Raw genomic sequence first — 20909 nt, forward strand, 5'->3', positions numbered from 1 at the left:
TGATTGTCTTATTGGGACATGCAGGTATGCCTCTTTTAGGTCTAATGTCACCAGCCAAGCATTCTTGCCCAGCATGGGCAGAAGCTGCTGCAAAGTCAGTATTTTGAATTTTGGAATGTCCAGGTATGTGTTCAAAATCGATAAATCCAGTATTGGCCGCCAGGCCTTGTTCTTTCTGGGTACCAAGAACAGTCTTGAGTAAAAACCTTGTCCTTTTTCCTGTTCTGATACTGGCTGAATGGCCCCCATTATCCATGAGGGAAGTAATCTGTTTCTGTGCCTCTGCCCATTGATTTTTTGGCAGATCTGGCCAACTATCTGCCATTGGCAGAGTGTGGAAATGGAATCTGTATCCCTGTGATACTGTTTAGTACCCACTTGTCCTGGGTTATTAACTGCCAATTTTGAGCAAAAAGTGCTAATTTCCCCCCTATGGGCGCTGCCAAAAGATAAGTGCTTGGTGTAGGCAGAGGGAAGTCATTGGGATTGTTTTCTGTAGGTTAGCGCTTTATCTCCTCCAGATTTGGAAGTAGAAGCGCCCCATTGCTTTGACCTGTATGAATCTTGCACCTGGTATCTGGAACCATTAGGGCATCTGGATTTGCCCCTTTGAGCTCTGTCTGACACAGGAAAGGACCAATTTTTTGTAGGACAGTGTCTACCGAATCTTGGTGGCTGCACTTGTAAAAGTCTTTAACAGTTTGCATAGACTTAGCTTTGTCTTCCATTTTCTTTAAAACCTCTTCTGCCTTAATACCAAACAGAGAATCATGCTGTAAATGTGCATCTAGCAATTTAGCTTTAACATGATCAGGCAAATTTTGTTCCTTTAGCCAAGCATGCCTCCTAATCACAGATGCAGTAACTGCAGCCCTGCAGGAGGCCTCTAAGGAGTCAAAACCACATTGCAAAGTATGCTTTCCAACCTGTTCAGCTGCATGCAATAAATTCCTGCAATTCTTTATTTTCTGAACATTCAGAAATCAACATCATTTTCTGTTTCAGCAATCCCATAACATGTTGTTGGTACTTAAGCATATGAAATTGACAGTTTAAGGCCCTGATTGCCAAGGTTGCAGATGTATAAACCTTTTTTCCCTGTCTGTCCAGTGCCCTTGAATCTCTGTCAGAGGGGAAAGGATTTTTTTGCTGTTGAGGCCTTAACTCCCTTTGGACCCTGTGAAATAGTTTCAGGATCAGCAGCAGGGTTTCTAAGTAAAAATTGATGTGAGTCAGGGACCCTGTAATATCTGTCAGGCTTACTGGGAGCCGGAGGTAAGGAGTCAGGGGTCAAGCTTGACTCCGAAAACACATCATCCACAATGTCTAAAACAGGGGGAATGGCTAAAGGCCTGTGCGGAGGTAAAAGAAGGAAATCCCTGATCCTCTTTTTTGATTCTGAGAAGTCTTGACTCTCCCAGTGAAAATGCTCCCTCAAAGTAGGCAAGGTTTCTCCAAATGAATAATCCTCAGGAGGAGATGCAGATGGTATAGACTCCTCTGCATCAGAATCCTCATAGGGAGGTATAGATAATTCCTGATCAGAAGAGGAATCAGGAGAAATAGAAACCTTATCTGAAGATTCATAATCAGTGTCTTGCCTAGGCCTCTTATCTGGAGGGGGATTGGTACCCCTGATCAAGGTAATAAGGTCTTCAGCCATTTTGATCATCTGTTTTTTAGGCATAGAGGCTTGTGCATGTGGCTCATGCGTCGGTTTATTAGTTTTAGAAGTTGCTTTTGTCTTTGGTTTTGCAGCTGTCGTCGGTTTGATATACAAATGTTGAGGTCTGAATACACCCTCAGAAGCCAGTGCCTGCTCAGTGGCTCCGGACCCAGCAGAGGGAGATACATCTGTCGGTCCAATACCTCGAGTATCTTGTGGCATGCTGGACTCCACATGGGTGTCGGTAGAGGCCTGTGACTCAAAGGTAGCAGGTATCAGGGGCTGCAAAAGCGCCTCACTGAGTACCGGCGACTGGCTTAGGAGAAGCTTCGTCGTCGGTTTTGCTCTCGACTGTCTTTCTCTGTCCTTTTCTTTGCATTTATGTACTCCGATAGTCGGATTGCTATCCGACGACATTTATGGGTAGTTAAATCTGTTTCCAAAATACTTTGAGGCAAAAATATACCGACACTTAATAGTGCGTTGGTTAAATCTAGCACAAAACCGACAGCCAGGCACGTTGTGATCAGGGCCTAGGCAAGGAATACAGTATAACTGGAAATCCTTATGAGGTATTTGCTTCCCACAAGTAATACAATTATTAACTTTTTCTGTCATCAGTATGGAGCAAGAAAAAAGTTTCCCCAACAGGGTACTTAGCTTTAGTGAAGACTTCAGTTCTGAAACTCAAACTCGAATATTTCAGTAGTCGGCTGACCAGCACTTGCGAAATGCTTCTGCTTCGGGCACCGCGCGGCAAGAAAGACTGAAGAAAATGGCGTCGGCTGCATGTTTTATACCCTTGATGACCTGACGTCATGGAATAAGAGACAGCAACCGACACAGGACCCAAGACTTTGGAATTCAGGCCGCAAATTACCCAAATGTAATGACTGCAACAGTGAAACATGAAGAACATATTCCCTGACTCTTTTCTTGGACTGGGGATAATCTTGTTCTTCCCAATGAAATTGTTCCCCAAAGGAATGTAAAGTTTCACCAAAGAACAGATCCTCAGGTGGGGAGGCAGAAGTCAAGGTTTCCTCGGAGTCAGACCCTGAAAAGGAGACAAGATAGGACCCGCTTCAAAGGTTGAACACTCTTGGTCCAAGTCCTGTCTAGTCTCAAAGGGGTCAGTAGGAATGCCAGAGACCGAGTCTCTTTTCTTAGATTCGGGTGCGGGGGTATGGACGCCGGAATGCCTCTGAGGTGTAATGAAATTGCTATGTTTGCTGGTAGGCAAGGCCTGTGAAGCAGTTTCAGTCCCAACTGATGAACAGTGCATGACTGGTGTGGATGTCGAGGGGTCCAATAGCATATCAGCCTCCAAAAGTGTCTCGATAGAGACTTTCTCCACCACCTCAATCGCAGGAGGGGCTGCAATAACACCGTACAGACTTTCTCAATAACAAGTCTTAGTAGGGGATCTGATGGTGAACAGGCTTCAGAGGGTCTGAGCTTAGGCAGTTTGCATTTAGGTAATTGTATGTCAGTATGTGAAACAGACGCCATTCCACACAGAGATTCTGAGGTCTCGCTAAGAAACCTAGCTAAAATGTCTGCCCTACGCCAAAGAGTTCTGGAGTTGAATTGAGCACAGAAACGACAGATGGGAATGTTGTGTGTAGGGCCCAAACAAGTAACACAGAGGGTGTAGAAATCTCAGTATGGAATTTGTTTACCACAACGGAGGCAGTTGTTAATTTCCTTTCTTTTTCTAACTAAAGTCAGAAAATTTCCCAACAGGGGTACTTAGCTGTCTGAAGAATTCACTCTGGAGCGGACCGACCGATGCACGAACTGGATGTCTTCTTGGGCCTCCAATGGCAAGAACGAACCCAGGTCATGATGTTGGCAGACTCCACTTATACCCTGTCATACTGATGTCAGTCAAGGGCATCCACCGGTCATAAGAGGAGGGAAGAAATTTACTCTGGTAGTCAGGATGGCCAAGGGCTTCCACAGTGCGAACTCCCCACAATACTGAAACAGTGAAAGATGAAGAACATCCAACATTACATCCACTGGGAGACCCTTTCTCCAATGAAATACATCCTTGGGTGCAACAAAGTATTTGTCTGGATGTTTGGGGATAGGCTCCTTGACATCTGGCGTCTTCCAACCCTGGCAGGAGATACGATCTACAGATCTACAATCTCACCCATCGGGGGAAAACTCAAGTTGTAGCTCACTCAGCTCCAAAAGAATCAAGGACCACAGATGTCTTTTGGGAAGGGGGGATCGAAAGACCAACCACTTTTCTATGTCAAAAGTTTGAGTATTTCACAGGAGGGGACATCCTCAAGCGGTGACTTGGGGGACCCTTCCCCTTCATAAAAGTCAGTGTCTTTAATTAAAGACTCTTGTGGAGAGTCTGCCTCCTCTTACATGTCTGTTTCTGAGGGCACGCTTCAGTGGGAGCCCCCAGAGAAGACTCGGAAGTTCCAGCAGATTCCTGAACGAGGGTAGTCTCTAGGCTTGATTAGACTGGCTGTCCCAACAGGACAGTATAAAAAGACTCGGTGCCCATAGTAGATATCCGAAGATGGGGTGGACCTGAGGATGAGCAAGGATGTCTTTCCAGCTGAGGTGGAGTAAGGAAAGCTTGCTCCACTACATTCAATGCTAAAGCTATGGGAGAACACAATCTCGACTGCACAGGATCCACAGAAGCCTGTGCAGGATGGAACTGAATCCCTGCAGGCCCCACCTTCAACACAGGGGTCGGAACTCAGCTGTCTAGCACTGAGGCTTAACGAGGAAGGGACTGCTCCAAGAACATCGGAGTTGAATCCACCTCCAAGACATGGTGCGGACACTACAGCTCTGAGACTCTTCTGGATCCAACAAAGTCAGAGCCATGTGGGTGACAGATGGCGTCAGAGTCGTGGAGGACCACACATTTGGATTCAACACAGGCAAGGTCAGAATTCTCGGGTCCAAAATTTAAGAAACCACAGGACAGATCAGACTAGGAATCAAAGTTTGGGGTTGCACAGCACATAGGCTCATGGATCTAATGGTAGACACAGAAGGAACACCACCCAACCGAATCTGGGTTCAGAGAAACGTTTCCATCATCCTATCCACATCTACTTCTGTTAGGCTCCTAGATGTTGAAGGTGGATGAGATACCCTTTGAGGAGTGTCCTGCAGGAAAGGGAAGTACATCCTTGAAGTCACTGTCTCTGGAGAAAACTTGGATGAGGCTTGAGATGACAGACAATGCTTGAGTTGGATCGAGGATTTCAATTTAGTTGAAGTCAAGACACAGAGAGGTTGACAGATCCAATGTTTTAGAGATTTTCTCATGCAGAGCTGAGCCCGAAGAGGTTGAAGTAGGAGACCAATCAGAAGAAAGCTTCCTCAATTCTTTCCTTTTGTTCTCCAACTCTCCTGAATATATTTTATAAGAGGATGGAATTCTACAGGCAGAAGAAGACAGGAGAAAATTCAGAATCAATTTGTTCTTCCTTTCCACCAGTGCCCTATAGTTAAAACTACCACAAATATTGCGGTCAATATTCAAATGTCCTGGTCCTAAGCAATAAACACACTTGGAATGATTATCAGAGTTTGGAATTTTCGTGCCCGCATGAGCAGCGCTTCTTAAATCCAGCTGGCTTCTCTGACATAACGATACAGATAAGAACAAGCAGATAGAACATACACCAGCAATGAAAAAGGTAATATGCAAAGGTAAAAATATGAGACAAATTCAAACAATAGTAAGCTGGCATGTACCAACAACAGATAGCAAACAGAAGGAAACAAGGGCTCACTGCCCAATGCTACACTGACAAGAAGGATAGGAACTAAAAACCCTCAGAAGATAGAATAAAGATAATTTTCTTGTTTTATTTTCAAATTGGGGTAAAGAAATTGTGGAAAAAAAAGGAGAGAAAGACAAAAAAAAAAAAAGTGTCTTTCCTGATACGACCTGCTTGAGCTAACAGGGACCACATCCAAATGTTGAAGCTTGCAAAGGGGAAGGAGAGTATAGGTAAGGGGAAATGCTCAAGTTACAGAGCCTAAATGCTATCAAAGTGACCAAGGACTGATATCATGTCAGATCCGAGACCCCATCAGTTGGGTAACAGAAGAAAAAGACATCAAATCACTACCTTACTTACAGCCATTTGCTCATCCAATATTTCTGATAAAGTACTCTGTATGGACTTTTTTTTTTTTAAATCTGTCAACTCACAACAGTCCCAAAACATGTTCCCAATTGCCTCTTTCTCCTCCATCACACCTCCAACATTTGCTATCTGCCTTAGGAAAACTTCTTCTAAGTTTATTTGGGGTACATAAATACCTATGCAAACACTTCCATGCAAAGGTCCTAAACCTTCTGGACTTGGTTGCATACTTGGGAGCCATACATACGCTCTCCCACCATCTTCCTGCAACCCACTTTTCCAGTCCCCCTTCCCAATTCCCTCCCACCTTCACAGGATGGACTCCCACAGCCACCATGCAACATTTCATATGCACAACTAATTATCCCTTTTCCGAAAGTCACATCCACTCTAGATTCAACTAAAAACTCTGTCACAGCAGTCTTCAACCCAAAACTTTCCTATTGCTTTCTCTCTGCCTGTACTCTAAGATTAAGCCCTGGTAGGGAAGGCAGTCTCCAATCCTCAATTCAAATGCCCCCCCCCCCGGTCCCATCCTACACTACTACCTTTACTGCTATTATTATTTGCTGTCAATATCCTGGTTTCTCTGCAAGGTCTCTTCAGCACATTCCAGACCCCTTCTTACCTATCCCTCCTACCCCACTTGCAGTCATCCCTATTGGCAAACTCTTTCTCCATTCTTGTACCAGCATAACTCTCAGAATACTTTCTGCTACCTTATGAACAAAACATTCCATATGGTCGTTACTATTCTCCCCCCAAGGACCTACAGTCAAAATCCCACTGCCCTCAATTTCCCAAATTTTTCCCATGCATCATCATCGTCAGTTTCAGCACTGAATTATAACATTTTCCTTGTGTCATGTATACGAGCCTTAATTGTGTACCTCAAAAATATCCCTCCAAATCAGGTAAACCTAAACCACCTTGTTCTACTCGAAAGATCAACTTATCCTACTTACTTGCCCTCTTTCCCTCCCAGATAAATTCCTTCAATTCTTTATTACTATCCACAGCTACTCCTTGGGTTGAAAAAAGTATGCCTGACCATGTATACAAGACTAAAGGGAGTAAAACATTTCTCTGCTTGTTTCTTGCTATCCATAAATAAGAGTTTCCAGTTTCTCAGTTTTGTATTATCTTTTGTTTAGTCTCTTCCCACATATCCTTAGCTGACACAACAGAAGACTTTTTAATCCATACTCCTAAATATTTCATCTCTGGAAACTTCCATTAAAGGAGACCCTGTTACAGGACTTGAGCTAACTACTTTAGCCCAGGGTCCTCTCTCGCTGCAATTAGTACAAAGGAATACCTCTGACTAATTCTTGAAGACACCTTGAACCCCTATCTGCTTGCCTGGCACACTGGAAACTTCCATTAAAAGAGACCCTATTACAGGACTTGAGCTAATGTACGTGCTTAAAATAAGGAACTTCATTTCTGAATACTTGCTGTGCTGTTTGTTAGTCAGGAGTCTGACTTCCTTGTGTGTGCTACAGCAGCCCTCCGCAGACCAGTTTTCCCCTTCCCCCTTCTACTTTCCCCCTACCTTGAATTTACTTCTAACTCTCCCTAACCCAGAAATTACTTAAACCTACTACAGTTTTGGTCTTTCCCTGCTACTTACTACGTTTTCCACCACTAGGTGGCAGTCTCTGCCCTTACAACCCCAGTTTATCAGTCCACTCTCAACTGTTTTTTAGTTTTTACACTAATAAGCTGGCTGAGATCTAACATCACTAAACTGCAAGTATTTTCTTTCTACCTGCACAATCCCTCTTGAAAAGCTAACCTACTCTACCTCGCTTGACACGTGCAGTACAACTCTTTCTGCTGTCGCTAGTAAACTACAGTCTGCTGATACTTTTTTTCTGCTGCACTCACAGGATTTGGCTCTGGCCTCTCCCCCTATTACTGACGCCCCCCCTTTTTACCTGCCTTTCACTCTCACCAGCCACTCCTATTTTTTACTCCTCTAAACCAATCAGTTTTCCATCTAGCTCCCCCTCCCCACTCCTGGCCTCCTCCCAGAAGTTACTTCTACCTCCTTTGGACTGTGGCGCCATTTTTGAATCCCTCCACTAAACAGCGACAGCCTCCCCTCTCTGGTCCTGCGGTCCAGGCTGCCTTTCTCGCACGCTGGTAGGGCTACTTAACATAGTTGTTTTAAGCAGCATACCTGTCTTATTTGTATTAATTTTACTTACAAAATGATTACCTTGCTTGCTAACATGGTCTAAATGACTGTACACATGTCTTTTTAAGTTCGGGATGGGATATTGCAGTCTCTCCCCACTGTGCTTTAATTCCTGCTTATTTATAACCTCCATTGTTTTCGTTAGCGTCCAATTGTATAGTACAACAATGCTGCCCCTACTGCAGTGTTTATCCTAGCATACTGACCCTGCGCGCAGCTTACCGAGTTCAGCAATGTTATCGATCCTAAAACCTAGCAAACGGGACTGTGGTTGATGTAAAACCTGTTCCATTTTCCTTACCCCAGTAGCTAGAAAAAACATTGCCCAGACCCACCTTATCTCCACCCTTTTCTATGCCTCTGCTATATATACTAACTTATCTAAAAATAACATTACCAAACTCTCTACCTGTTACAATAGTATAGCTAGATTCATTACTGCTACTCCCCTCAGAACTCACCACTGTCTTAACCTCAAACAACTAGATTGATTAGAACTGAATAACCACTTACTCTATCAACAGTTACTTATCATTCATAAGACCCTTTTCTACCCTGATGATACCCCTAGCCTTACTAAATTGATTTCACCTTATAAAAACCTAGCTACACTACGCTCTGCTAATAAACTCCTAGTATCCTTGACTAAATCTTACAATAAAGCTGGGGACTCACTATTTTCAAATACTGCAGGAAAAACATGGAATCAACTCTCTCATGAAATATCTAACCAAAACTCTACCTCTCTTTTCAAAAAACATATCAAAGAACATCTTAAAACTCAGTGGCTTTGTCCTTGTGCTAACCCCGACTGAAATCGCTTCTCCTCTACTCCTAACTTTCCTCCCCTCCCCTGACTATGCTTCTAAATAAGATTTTCAATTTTTGACATTTTACATCTTAGAAATAGGCTATACTATAAATTTTTTCTCTTTTATGCAATTCTTTGTGTTTTGCATATCTGTTTTTGTTAGTCTAACTTTAATATGATGCATATCCTTTAATTTTAGTCCTATATAATTGTCTGTTTTTGTTATTTGTTTTTAAACAAGGCTACCTTTGTACTTTTTTATTCATATCGTTGTTTTATGTTAATTTTTGTTTACTGCTAGTGTTGCAGCTTTTCTCCCCAGGCCTCTGCTGAAAACGGATGCATGTCCAGCTAGACTAGCCCGGTCAACAAATGTAAAATAAATAAATAATAAAACATTTAGGCTGTGCTTCTACTTTTTCTTTTAGGTGTGTGCAATAGGCGACCTCGTGGATTTTTTAGCTAAATCAACTAATACAGCAATAAAACAGAAGCATGCCTACTAGATGTGCATCTTAAAATGCACCACTGCTGTGCTTATACTAGCACACGGTCCCTGCGAGCAGCTTGCCGACTTGAGCAACGTTACCGTTTCTGAAGAAAGACGTAGCAAATGGGACTGTGGTTGGTGTAAAACCTGTCCCATTTAGGCTGTGTTTCCAAATTTTCTTTCTAGTGTGCGCAATAGGCCACCTTGTGGCTTTCTTAGCAACATAAACTAATACAGCTATAAAATAGAAGCATGCCTACAAGACGTGCATCATAAAACGCCTGTTCACTCAGGAATTTTTACTGCATTTTTGATTATTAGTCTTCATATTTCTGCGTGCACGAACACCTTACTAGCTCCATGCCTTCCTAAAGCCCAGTGCAGAGCACTTATTCTTATCTCCTCCACCGTGCTTCCCCACAGGTGCAACTGATATTTTCTCCTTACAATAGTGTCTAATACTAGCTCCTTACCTTTTACAGGCACATATTTAGAAAGCTTGCTCGCACTGAATTCCACCACGCTAGTTTCCTTTGCCTCCTTAATTGTGTTAAATGTGTAAAAAAGCTCTATGTGATTTACTCACACTTTTTTGATGCTGTTACTGTATAATATTCTGCACTGATGTTATTTTATTTGTATAACTTTCTGTACTAATGTTATATATTTTGACTTCCTTGCATTAGATTACTTTTTTATTTTAGGTGATATTCCCTGCTTTGGAATAATTTTTGTAACTTTTTAAGGGATATGATCACCTTGCCTGATATTTGTCTATACTAAGCTTGCTACAGTGTAAATATTTATCCTTTTTAGTTGAATTTAGAGTCTCCATTATTTATCATGCTGTTAAAATGTTGATACTGTTTAACAAAGCAGAGCAACTGTCTGTCATATTGAAAGTCTCACTGCCTAGAAAATATTGTTTTCGACTCTTACTTTCTGCTGCTCTCCTCCTAGCTGCCACTACTCTCCACTATCTATCTCCCTCTCTCCTCGTCACTAATGACACAAGCCTTACCTGTTTTTCTAACCTATTCTCTAACTACTGCTCTCTGCTACGCAATTCTGCCCTTCACATTTCTACTCCTCTCCCTTTCTCCCTTCCTTTCTCTTTTCTTCACCTGCAGTTTAAACTAATTTTGGTATTGTCTCTTTTCCTCCTACAGTACTTTAGCCCTGGGTCCTCCCTCCCTGCATTTAGTACAAAGGAATACCTCTAATTCCTGAAGACACCTTGAATCCCTATCTGCTTGCCTGGCACACTGGAAACTTCCATTAAAGGAGACCCTGTTACAGGACTTGAGCTAACGTATGTGCGTAAAATAAGGAACTTAATTTCTGAATACTTGCTGTGCTATTTGTTAGTCAGGAGTCTGACGTCCTTGTGTGTGCTACAGCAGCCCTCCGCAGACAGGTTTTCCCCTTCCCCCCTTCTACTCCCCCCCCCCACCTTGAATTTACTTCTAACTCTCCCTAACCCAGAAATTACTTAAACCTACTACAGTTTTGGTCTTTCCCTGCTACTTATTACGCTTTCCACCACTAGGTGGCGGACTCTGCCCTTACAACCCCAGTTCAGTCCACTCTCAACTGGGTTTTAGTTATTACACTAATAAGCTGGCTGAGATCTAACATCACTAAACTGTATTTTCTTTCTACCTGCACAATCCTTCTTGAAAAGCTAACCTACTCTACCTCGCCTGACACTTGTAGTACAACTCTTTCTGCTGTTGCTAGCAAACTACACTCTGCTGATACTTTTTTCTGCTGCACTCACAGGATTTGGCTCCCATAACCATCTGCTCTGTCATCTCTCAAATCTAAACCTAAAGTTCGATTTACATGTACAACAGAACATTAAAAAGACCCACCAAAAGCTAAGTATGCTGTATAGAAACTATCAATTTCTCTCCAACTCCACTAGACAAGCTCTAGCCTCTACTTTTCTCCTTCCTTCCTTAATATATGGTGCTCCACTCCTAATCAACCTGTCCTCCTCCATTACCTCCAAACTAGAAGGTTGCTACAATAAAATCCCTAAATTTGCCTCCAAATCCAAAACTTCCACTCTCCACTGCCTCACCCTACAAACCCTGAACTGGCTAGAACTTCCAAACCACCTAGATTACCTACAACTTTCTACAGCTCATACACTCATATTTCAGCCTACAAAATGCCCTGCTCTACATAATACCCCCCCCCCATATACCCAACAGAACCCTTAGATCTAAACATCAGAACTTAATAGCTATTCATAAACCCAAACATCCCGCTGGCCAACTACTCCTCTCCTATGCTCTAGGCAAAAAATGGAATTCCCTTCCTCAATCACTATGAAGCACCCAAAACTATGAAAATTTCAAAGCCCAGCTTTTCATACACCTGTCTACTATACGAAAATGCTCCTTTCTACTCCCTACCTTAAGCTCTGATTACCTTAAGCCTTAAGAGTATCCCCCATTCAGCACATAACCCCTCCTTACTTAAGTATCGATCAATTCAAGCCTTAAGAGTCTCCCACTACTGGCACATAATCCCTATATACCTCCCTCAGACATACTCTTTCATCTCTATCAAATCTCCCTGCACTCTCCTGCTGCTTATTCCTCTCCTTACCTCTCCTACAGCTATTTTTGCTCAACAAAACTTGTAAATATTGTAAATATAGAGATCTACAGAATTGTTTCTGGTAATAAAGGTACCTCTTGTTATAATATATGTAAACTGCAAATGCATTCTCAGACCTAGCTTGTATTTCTTTAAATCCTGTATGTAAATTGTTCTTTTTAATGCATTCTTGGAGCTTTACTCCCCGGGCCTCAACTGAAAATGGGCCATGTTGACCCAGTGGACTTCCCCGGTAATCAAACTGGAAATACATATATAAATAAATCTCATCATGCCCCCATAAATATGGGTATTGTTGAAACAGTGTGTGTGGGTGTGTGTGTGGGTAAATAATTTACAGTTATAGCCTTTATTTTATCTTCATTAATTTTATATCCCGAAAAAACTTGAAACTGTCCCAAAATGTTCCACAACACTGAGATGTCTTTTTCTGGATTTATCAGGTACAAAACAATATCAGCTGCAAACAAAGCCAACTTTTCTTGATTACCACACACTTGTATTTCTGAGCTCATTATTTTCTTTGCCAATAGCTCTAAATAAAAACCAAATAAAAGGGGAAAGATGATACCCTGACTGGATCCTCTGTTCAAGTACAGCTTATCTGAGTGGAACCCTCCCATTTATTTATTTTTATTTTATTTAACATTTGTTAACCAGGAAAGCCAGACTTTGAAAGAAGCCAATTTTCAGCGGAGGCCTGGGGAGAAATGTGCCAGATGCATGTCTTTGCAATGTAGGCGGAAACCCACATGAACGCAGGGAGGACATGCAGACTCTGCACAGAAGGCAGCCCCGGCCGAGAATCGAAGCGGAGAACCTCTTGCTGTGAGGCAACAATGTTACCACTGCACCACTGTGCAGTCCAATTTTCAATTCTTTACATCAATCAATTTCATCTCTTGCTTCTGATCCTTCATATGTCCTAATGAACCTTATTATTGCATCACAGAAGGCAAATGATTCCAGTGTTGTACTTATAAAATCACAGACTCTGTCAAATGCTTTCTCTGCATCAAGACCAACCAACAACATAGGTATTTTCTTATGTTCTGCTTCCCTCTGGATCATCATTGCTCTGTTAATGTTGTCAAATGTCTGCCTCCCCTCCACAAAACCACACTGATCCATATCTATCAATTTTGGCCACACTTTTTCCATTCTCTTAGCTAGTATAGACAAACACTTTATAATCATGGTTTAAAACTGAAACAGGGCTTAAATGAAGCTGGATCTGAAGGGTCTTTGCCATCTTTAGGTAACACAGCCACCACCACTTTCTTCCAAGATGTTACTGCTTCCCCTCCTTTTAAAATACTATTAAACAAAATCTTCCAACTTGTTTATCACTTTCTTCCCTCCTAAATTCCAAACTTCCACAGGAGTACCATCTGTTCCTGCATGTACCAACAACAGGTAATAAACAGAAGGAAGCAAGGGCTCAAGGCCCATGAGGATTGATAATACATCATTGTTTTTATCTCAACACCTCCTGTCTTAACTGTTAGTTGTTGAGCCGCGTGTACCTCTAACCTTGGCATAATTAAGTCTTCAATAAATATTTCTATTTGTGCTGTTTTTGATTTCTACATTTCACTGCTTTATACATTTTTTCAGAAAACTTCCAGAATCTCTCTAAAACCTCTACATAATCTCTGGTTATTTTTCTTTTTATAGGTTCCCTAAGTTTGGCAACAACCCTTTCAATGTTCTGTTGCCTAAATTGTTGTGCTAAGTTTTTGTGCTCTGGAATTATCAAAAATAGTTTAACTGCAATCTTTCTAAACTCGTTCATATATCATCCCTTTTCACAAAAGCAGCTTCTCTACAGAGTTCTCAAACTACAGGCCAATTGCCGTCATTCCTCCCATAGCCAAGATTAACTATCTACTAAGCAATAATCTCCTATCTGCATCTAAACATGGCTTCAGACCTAATAACAGTATAACCACTGCCCTTGTTAGTTTTACAAACTCAATCAACCAGCTTAGAAATGACAACTAGCTCTTCTCATCTACCTTTCTTGATATGTCTAAGACCTTTGATACAGTACCCCACCAAAAGCTGCTAAATGAGCTAGCTTCCTTAAACCTAACCCAACCAGCCCTCTTCTGGTTTCTCAGCTACTTAACTGACTGCCAACAGGCAGTTAAGTGGCAAAACGAACTCTCTACCCTAGTACCGGTGTCAGTAGGAGTACCCCAAGGCTCAATTCTTGGTCCATTGCTCTTCACCATTTACCAACATGCTCAGCACAGCCACCCGGCATTCAACCATCATTCAATACGCAGACTTCTCCCTCATATGTTCAGCTCCCTCCCTACCAGAATGCCTACAAACAACCCAACAATTTTTTACAAGACATTGAAAAATACTTCTTAGACTCTCATCTCATACTCAAAATCCAAATAAAACAAAGCTTATGTTCTTCACTAATAGCAAAGTTCTTGATAATTCTTCACCCTTGACTATCTATTCAGACAATAAAATTAAAATTGAACCTGTCAAGCACACCAAACTCCTTGAAATTGACAACTTAAAATCTGACAAACACCTTGCTCTATGAAAAAGGTCCACATTAAGTTAGGCTCACTACACAGAATCAAGGCATACCGGAGGCCGCTAGGCATTCCACAGCAAGGACTCATCTACACTCTACTCTTCTATTCACCTCACGAATATTCACTAATCTCACAAAATCAGATTCAAACAAACTGGAGTCTTGCTATAACAAAATTGCAAGATTCGCTACTAACCTCCCTTAAAGATCACAGCAATGCACTTCATACACTAAATTGGACTGAACGACCCAATCTCCTATTCCTCAACCAACTTTCGTTCATCCCATCCCTCACCATCCAGACAAATGTCCAGCACTCAAGAGCCTGTTGTAGCCCTACTCAAATGGCGAGCCACTAAGATCCTCCCCAAGTCATTTGGGGATTCAGTGCAGTCACCTGTAAACTTAGCCAGAGCCCTTTGGTATTGCCTTTTACTTCAGAGAAGAAGATGCCAAACAGAGAGGTCTCAGCACATAATCTTGGGGGACTCCACTGGTCTCTTTGTGGAGGTAACTCCACCTGTTTTGGTTTCTTGCAATCTTTCTGTGAGCCAGATGACAATCCAGAGGGTAACAGAGTTTTATTCCCAGTTTAGTTATTTTACTACTATGCCTAAATGGAGGATTGTGTCAAATGTTTTGGCCAGGTTGAGGTATGTAGTGTGCACCATTTTTACCTTCATCCATTACTTTGATAACCTTTTCAGGAAAACGCCACCAGGTTGGGTAAGCATGTCCTGTCCTTTATGGATCCAATGTTTCACGGTTCCGTGTCCTTATTGTTTAGTTCTACGATAAAAGTCTTAAACTGGATTTTTGTATGAGGCTGATCAGACTTATGGATAATTACACAAACTCCACTCCACACACCTTCAGATAGAAACAACTCTGAGCCAAAACAATACCAAAACAGCAAAATCTTCAGAAGTCAGGAATCGAAAAACAGGAACCAAAGTCAAATCCAAAAGCAAACTCTTTATTCTCCAGCGCCTCGGTGTAACCACCTTTTAAGAGTATATATTTTCGATTCCTGACTTAAGATTTTGCTGTTTTGGTACTGATCAGACTTATGGGTCTGTGGAAGGCCCTTCCTTAAGCAGGGGAATGACTGTAGTTGTTCTCTATTTGCTTGGTCAAAACCTATATGGAAGTGGAGTTTGAACAGTTATTAGAAGGGTGGCTAAATCGTGCCTCATGCTATTTATGATGCATCCAGAGAAAAATGTCAGGACCCAATGATGCAGCACTTTTAGCTTTTGATAGCACTTTTAGGCCATGGTCTTGTGTGATAGCTGGCAGTGATCCAATTTCAGGTGTATCTTGAGGGACAGATTGAGGGGAGGGGGGGGAGTACATTTAGAGATGAATTTATTGGCCACTAGGTTCACTATATCTTCATCCATCCATCCTTACCTGGTTCCTCCCCCCACTCTCCAACACATACAATGTTTTTGTCTTCTTTAAACCTATACCATTATGCCTTTAAGGTGTTTAAATACTGGTGCAGTTCTGTATACAGCAATGGAGTCACTGAATTTCAAATACCAACTCAAACTCTTTAAAACACTGACACGCCCTTTTTAATGGACTTGATCTCAGCTGATAAATTTTGAGAGAGCTGCACCATAAAAATAAAGGAAACAAATACAGGCTGGCATTTTGCAACTTTTAATTGGAGTCATGATCACATATTATTGGTTCAATCACTTGAATTGCTCCCTTACTGTTCATACACTCTATTTCACCCACTCTAACTATTCACTGTACTACAACAGAAAATTCATATCATGAGTAATTTCTTTCATGTGATACAATATTTATTTATGCAGTATTTTTCTGTTCAACCTTTACTGTACAGCTCACCACTAAAAAGGACATGGGGTCTCAGATAGAAAACCAATCAACATAATGAAAATGTTTTGTGAGTTTCACCTTCCTGCTTAGGAATATGTAGTTCAATACTTCAAGGAGCAAATATCCATTGATTTCACAGTAGGTATTCTCTCAATCACATACAGATGAATCTGTGTTGATATATAAAAATAGCATACAGTGATGAATTTAAAATTACAGATGACATACCTGTATATCCATTAACGTAGATAGCCACTCCTTTAAATATTGATAACGTTCTGTCATTCTGATGCTGTTTGGGGGCATCTTGTCTAAACTGTTCTTCTAGTTTTTGGACTTTAGCTGACATATACCCACCCTGGAGGGGTAGAGAAAAAAAAAAAAACAATGTCAAGATCTGTTATTATCTGCTGTAAAAAATTCCCTCTGCTATGTGGACACTGATATACTTTGCTAATACAAACTGAATACTCCTATGAAGTACAATTGTGTCAAGGTACATTTACCCATAATAGTTGATGTTTGAATTCCTCAATGCTGCAGTAGCCTTTAGGCTACATGGGTTGTTTCCCTGCCTAGGAAACCACATCTGGCTTCCACCCTACACCTTCACTCAAACTGTTGACTGCCTAATCCCAGGGGGGGGGGGTCAGTTGTCAGAGTCAAGATTTCTTCAGGACTTTCCTGCCCTTACAGAAAGACAGAAGAGCCTAAGAATAGTGAACCAAAAAAACAATGGCAACAATGAAACAAATTAGAAACACAGAGCCCTACTTTATACCCCAATTACTACTATCTAGAAATGTAGGGGGATAGAGAGTGGGCACAGCTACTACTGCAGCATTCAGGAAATCGAACATGTACCGATGTAAGTGCAACTTACACAGCTGCACTATGTTCAGCATCTCCACTGCTGCAGTAGATTTTAGGCTGCATGGGTTGATTACCAAACCCTTTCTGTAATTGTCTGATTCTGGCAGAAGGAAGAATACAGATCCATGAGCCCTTTCAGAATGGTCTTAGCAAACAAAGTTCACCCCTGGACCCTGAAAAGGAATCCAGTGTGCAATGCTTTGTAAAAGTATGCAAAGAGGACTATGTAGCCCCCTCTAAAATGCCTCTGGAATCTACCCCTTTCTACTATGCCATGGAAGAAGACATGGCTCTAGTAGAATGTGCCTTGATACTGTCTGGAATACATTTGCCATGGTGGGAGTAACAAAAAGCAAAAGCAGAGGACAACCACCTGGAAATTGTCTGTTTAGGCACAAGATGCCCCTTTTCTGTCCATTGGTATGAAATAACTAGATGACCAGCTTTTCTAAAAGACTTAGTTCTGGCAAGATAGTACCTGAAGCTGTCTATCCTTTCCCAATTTTTTTTATGTTCTGAGCAACAAACTATGAGAATTGTTAGATTAGGGACGCTTGCTTTCCTCAAAGTAAACTTCGAAAGCACTCTGGGCATAAAAGAGGGGCTTATTCTTAATGTGACCCTATTTCTCTGGAATATTACACTAGGTTCACCCACCACAGACATAAGATGAATTTAGGAGTATGTATTGAAAAGGATTCTGTTATGGGAGCTAAGGATATGTGGGAAGAGACTAAACAAAAGATAACGCAAAAACTGAGAAACTGTAAACATTTGTTTACTGATATGAATGGTAACATACAAACACTGAAATTGCTTTTAGTCCATTTAGTTTTACATACAGATCAGGAATATTTTTGTTTTTAAATATTCCTGCAAATTAGGACCAAAAAGATTAGCCTTATCTGAACATGAGTATAAAAGCCACCCCTATAGAACTTAAAGCTTTCTAGTAGCAGGATCTGAAACTTAAGGTCAAGAGAACTAGATGAGCTGGTCCATTCTCTTCAAACAACAGGCCTAAAGTCCACATGCTCTCCAGTCAGCTCAGTATCTAAAGCCTTGTTAGGATATTAGCCCCTCCTCTCCCATAATGTCACAATAATCCTTTAGGCCACATCCACAATGAGGAAAGGGGAAGAAGAGTAGGTACAGTGATGAGGATGGACCCACTCTTTCAGATCTATTGTTATGTATTACTTAAAGTACAGTGATGTTAGGGACTTGGGAAATCTGGGCAGTGAAGGCAGATGAAGAAGCTAGAGGGAATGGAGATGAAGTGTCCAAGATGAGTGGCAGGATGCCCACTGCGGGACAAGTGAAGAAATGAGGACATCAGTATAGAAGCCAAAGTATCTTTAAATACAGAGAAGGTCAAATAAAACATACTACAGTAGTCTGGTATATGTGCAGGAAAGCAAACAAAGATTTAATGAAGATGACTGGGAAAAACAGGAAGACAACAAGAGGAAATAAAGAAGCCCAGCAAAGAAATGGCTGGATTGTGTGAGAGATGACCTGCCACAGACAGACATGATTGTCAAAGAAGCCAAGAGAGTGATACTGAATCAAGAAAGATGATGACAGTTGACATGGCACTCCAATAACACGTAGAAAATGATGCCACAAAATGAGTATTCCTGCTGGAAAAATCCACACTGCTGGTCAGGTCTAACCTAATGTGCCTCTCCATGGTGTATGGAAGAATCAAGGATGGGAGGGGGCCCACAGTAGGGAAGGGAGGCGAGTGGGAAAGAGCCCACCTTAACTTAAGGGTGTCAGAAATAAAAAGAGGAGACAAAAGGTGGGAGTATGGATTGCAACAGCAGTCTGGCTCTGCAGGTCACTCCTAAATTAGTGTTTTGAAAATGTGTACACAGAAGACCAGGTAGCTGCTTCCAGAAATTACTGTTATTGTCCCTTTTTGGAATGCTGTTGTGATTGCTGTGACTCAAGTGGAATGGCCCAAGAAATGTCCGGGTAGAGCTCTGCTATGACCAAAATAATAGAAGCAGACATAACATGCTAGTCATTTTAAAAGTGCCCATATGTTGAGGGGTTTTCCTTCTTTACCCATAGCAAGAAAGAAAACCTGTTATGACTTCTCTGATTTGCTTGATTTTTTTTTTCCCAGACAAAATCTTAGCGGCCTACGGACAACCAAGTAATGCAGGATCCTCTCAGCCCTGTTTCAATGGTTGGCTTGATGCAAATACACCAGTGAGACTACTTTTGATATAGAAGTAAGGTTGACTGAAAGGGATGCTCTATCCTGTTGAAAAATCAGTTAGAGTTCTATACACATTATAGCCTGCAGATGAGATATCCTTCTAGAAAGATTACAGCCACGGTGACAATGTGAGGTTCTGCCAGCTACGCCAGGAGAAGTACGCCAGTGGATGTGTAAGATATGCCAGTATAGCTAGCTGGAGTTTTGTAAAGGATTATATGTTATTTGTACATCAAACTGATTTATACAGATGTTTGCATTGAAAAATGCATTTGTAAAGCTGCTTGGGTTAAAATGTACCAACAGTCTGTCCTGCTGGACAGAAAAAAATATAAATGTATGTCAGACTGTACTATTTTACTAATTAAATGTACATACTGTAATAGGGGATACTGGAAGAGAACAAGTTAAGCTCAGCCTCAGCTAACTTTTAGAAAAATATCCTGAAATTAAATTACCTGTTTTAGGCCACAAACGATTCTATCTTACAGTTATGATTGCAGCCAGAGACAAAATGTCTGTGAAAAGAAGGACTAGGAATTCTACTGTATTGTCCTTAACAGTGAAAGTACAGTTGTGTACACTTACCATAAATGTAGATGTTTGAGTGTATTCACTGTTGCAGTCATTACACTTGGTTATCCTGCTGGCAGACTACCCTCAGTCGGCCTGAATTCCAAAGTCTAGACCCGGCGTCGGTTGCTGTCGCCTCCTCCCTGACGTCAGTGCGCCAGGGGTATAAAAGATGCAGCCAACGCCATTTTCTTCAGTTTTTCTTGCCTCAGATATCAGGTGCCCCCAAAAAGGGAAGGCTAAAAATATGCCAATAAAACATGCATGCACCAAAATATATTATACCTTCATCTACAAGCAAATACACCACATAGGTTGTATAGATTAGAGAAGTGCAGCTAAGTTCCAGTAAAAAAAAAAAAAAAAAAAAAGGGGGGGGGGGGATGATGGGTAACCTGGACTGCAACAGTGAATACTTTCGAACATCTACATTTATGGTAACTGTACTATGTTCTTCATGTTTCACTATTGCAGTCATTACACTTGGGTTGAATCCCAAAGCTATGGTTGGGAGGCTGGAGCTAAACAGCATTAGGAGCGGCTATGAGGTCCTGCAGAACTGCAGTGGCAAAGCCTGCCCTGGATTTAGAGTAGAGAGGTAAATGATAGTGCTTTGTAAAGGTGTGCACTGAACTCCAGGTAGCAGCCTCTAAATGTCTTTGGTTGGTACTCCCCCGAGGAAGGCTGCTGAAGTGGCTGCTGCTCTGGTTGAATGTGGCCTAATGCCCTTAGGTACTGGCTTGCCATGTTGTGAATAGCAGAAACAAAATGTAGTGGCCTATCCACTTTGAAATAGTCTGCTTTGAGATAGCCTTTCCTTGTGATCCTGCAGCATATGTCACTAGTAGTTGCTCAGCCTTTCTGAAAGTCTTGGTT

At 41.6% G+C, this 20909-nt stretch overlaps 1 protein-coding gene across 1 annotated transcript in view; it reads right to left on the reverse strand.

The window, feature by feature from the left end:
- The window catches only part of REV1 (REV1 DNA directed polymerase), a 4137464-nt gene that overhangs the window by 3849220 nt on the left and 267335 nt on the right, over positions 1-20909 (reverse strand). The window contains exon 3 of the mRNA XM_044071967.1: positions 16586-16715. Within this exon, the coding sequence (XP_043927902.1) occupies positions 16586-16715 (130 nt within the window). The remainder of the gene's footprint in view (positions 1-16585; positions 16716-20909) is intronic.

Source organism: Protopterus annectens, chromosome 5.part0 (assembly GCF_019279795.1).
Source record: "Protopterus annectens isolate FY-2018-M chromosome 5.part0, PAN1.0, whole genome shotgun sequence".
Lineage (NCBI taxonomy): Eukaryota > Metazoa > Chordata > Ceratodontiformes > Protopteridae > Protopterus > Protopterus annectens.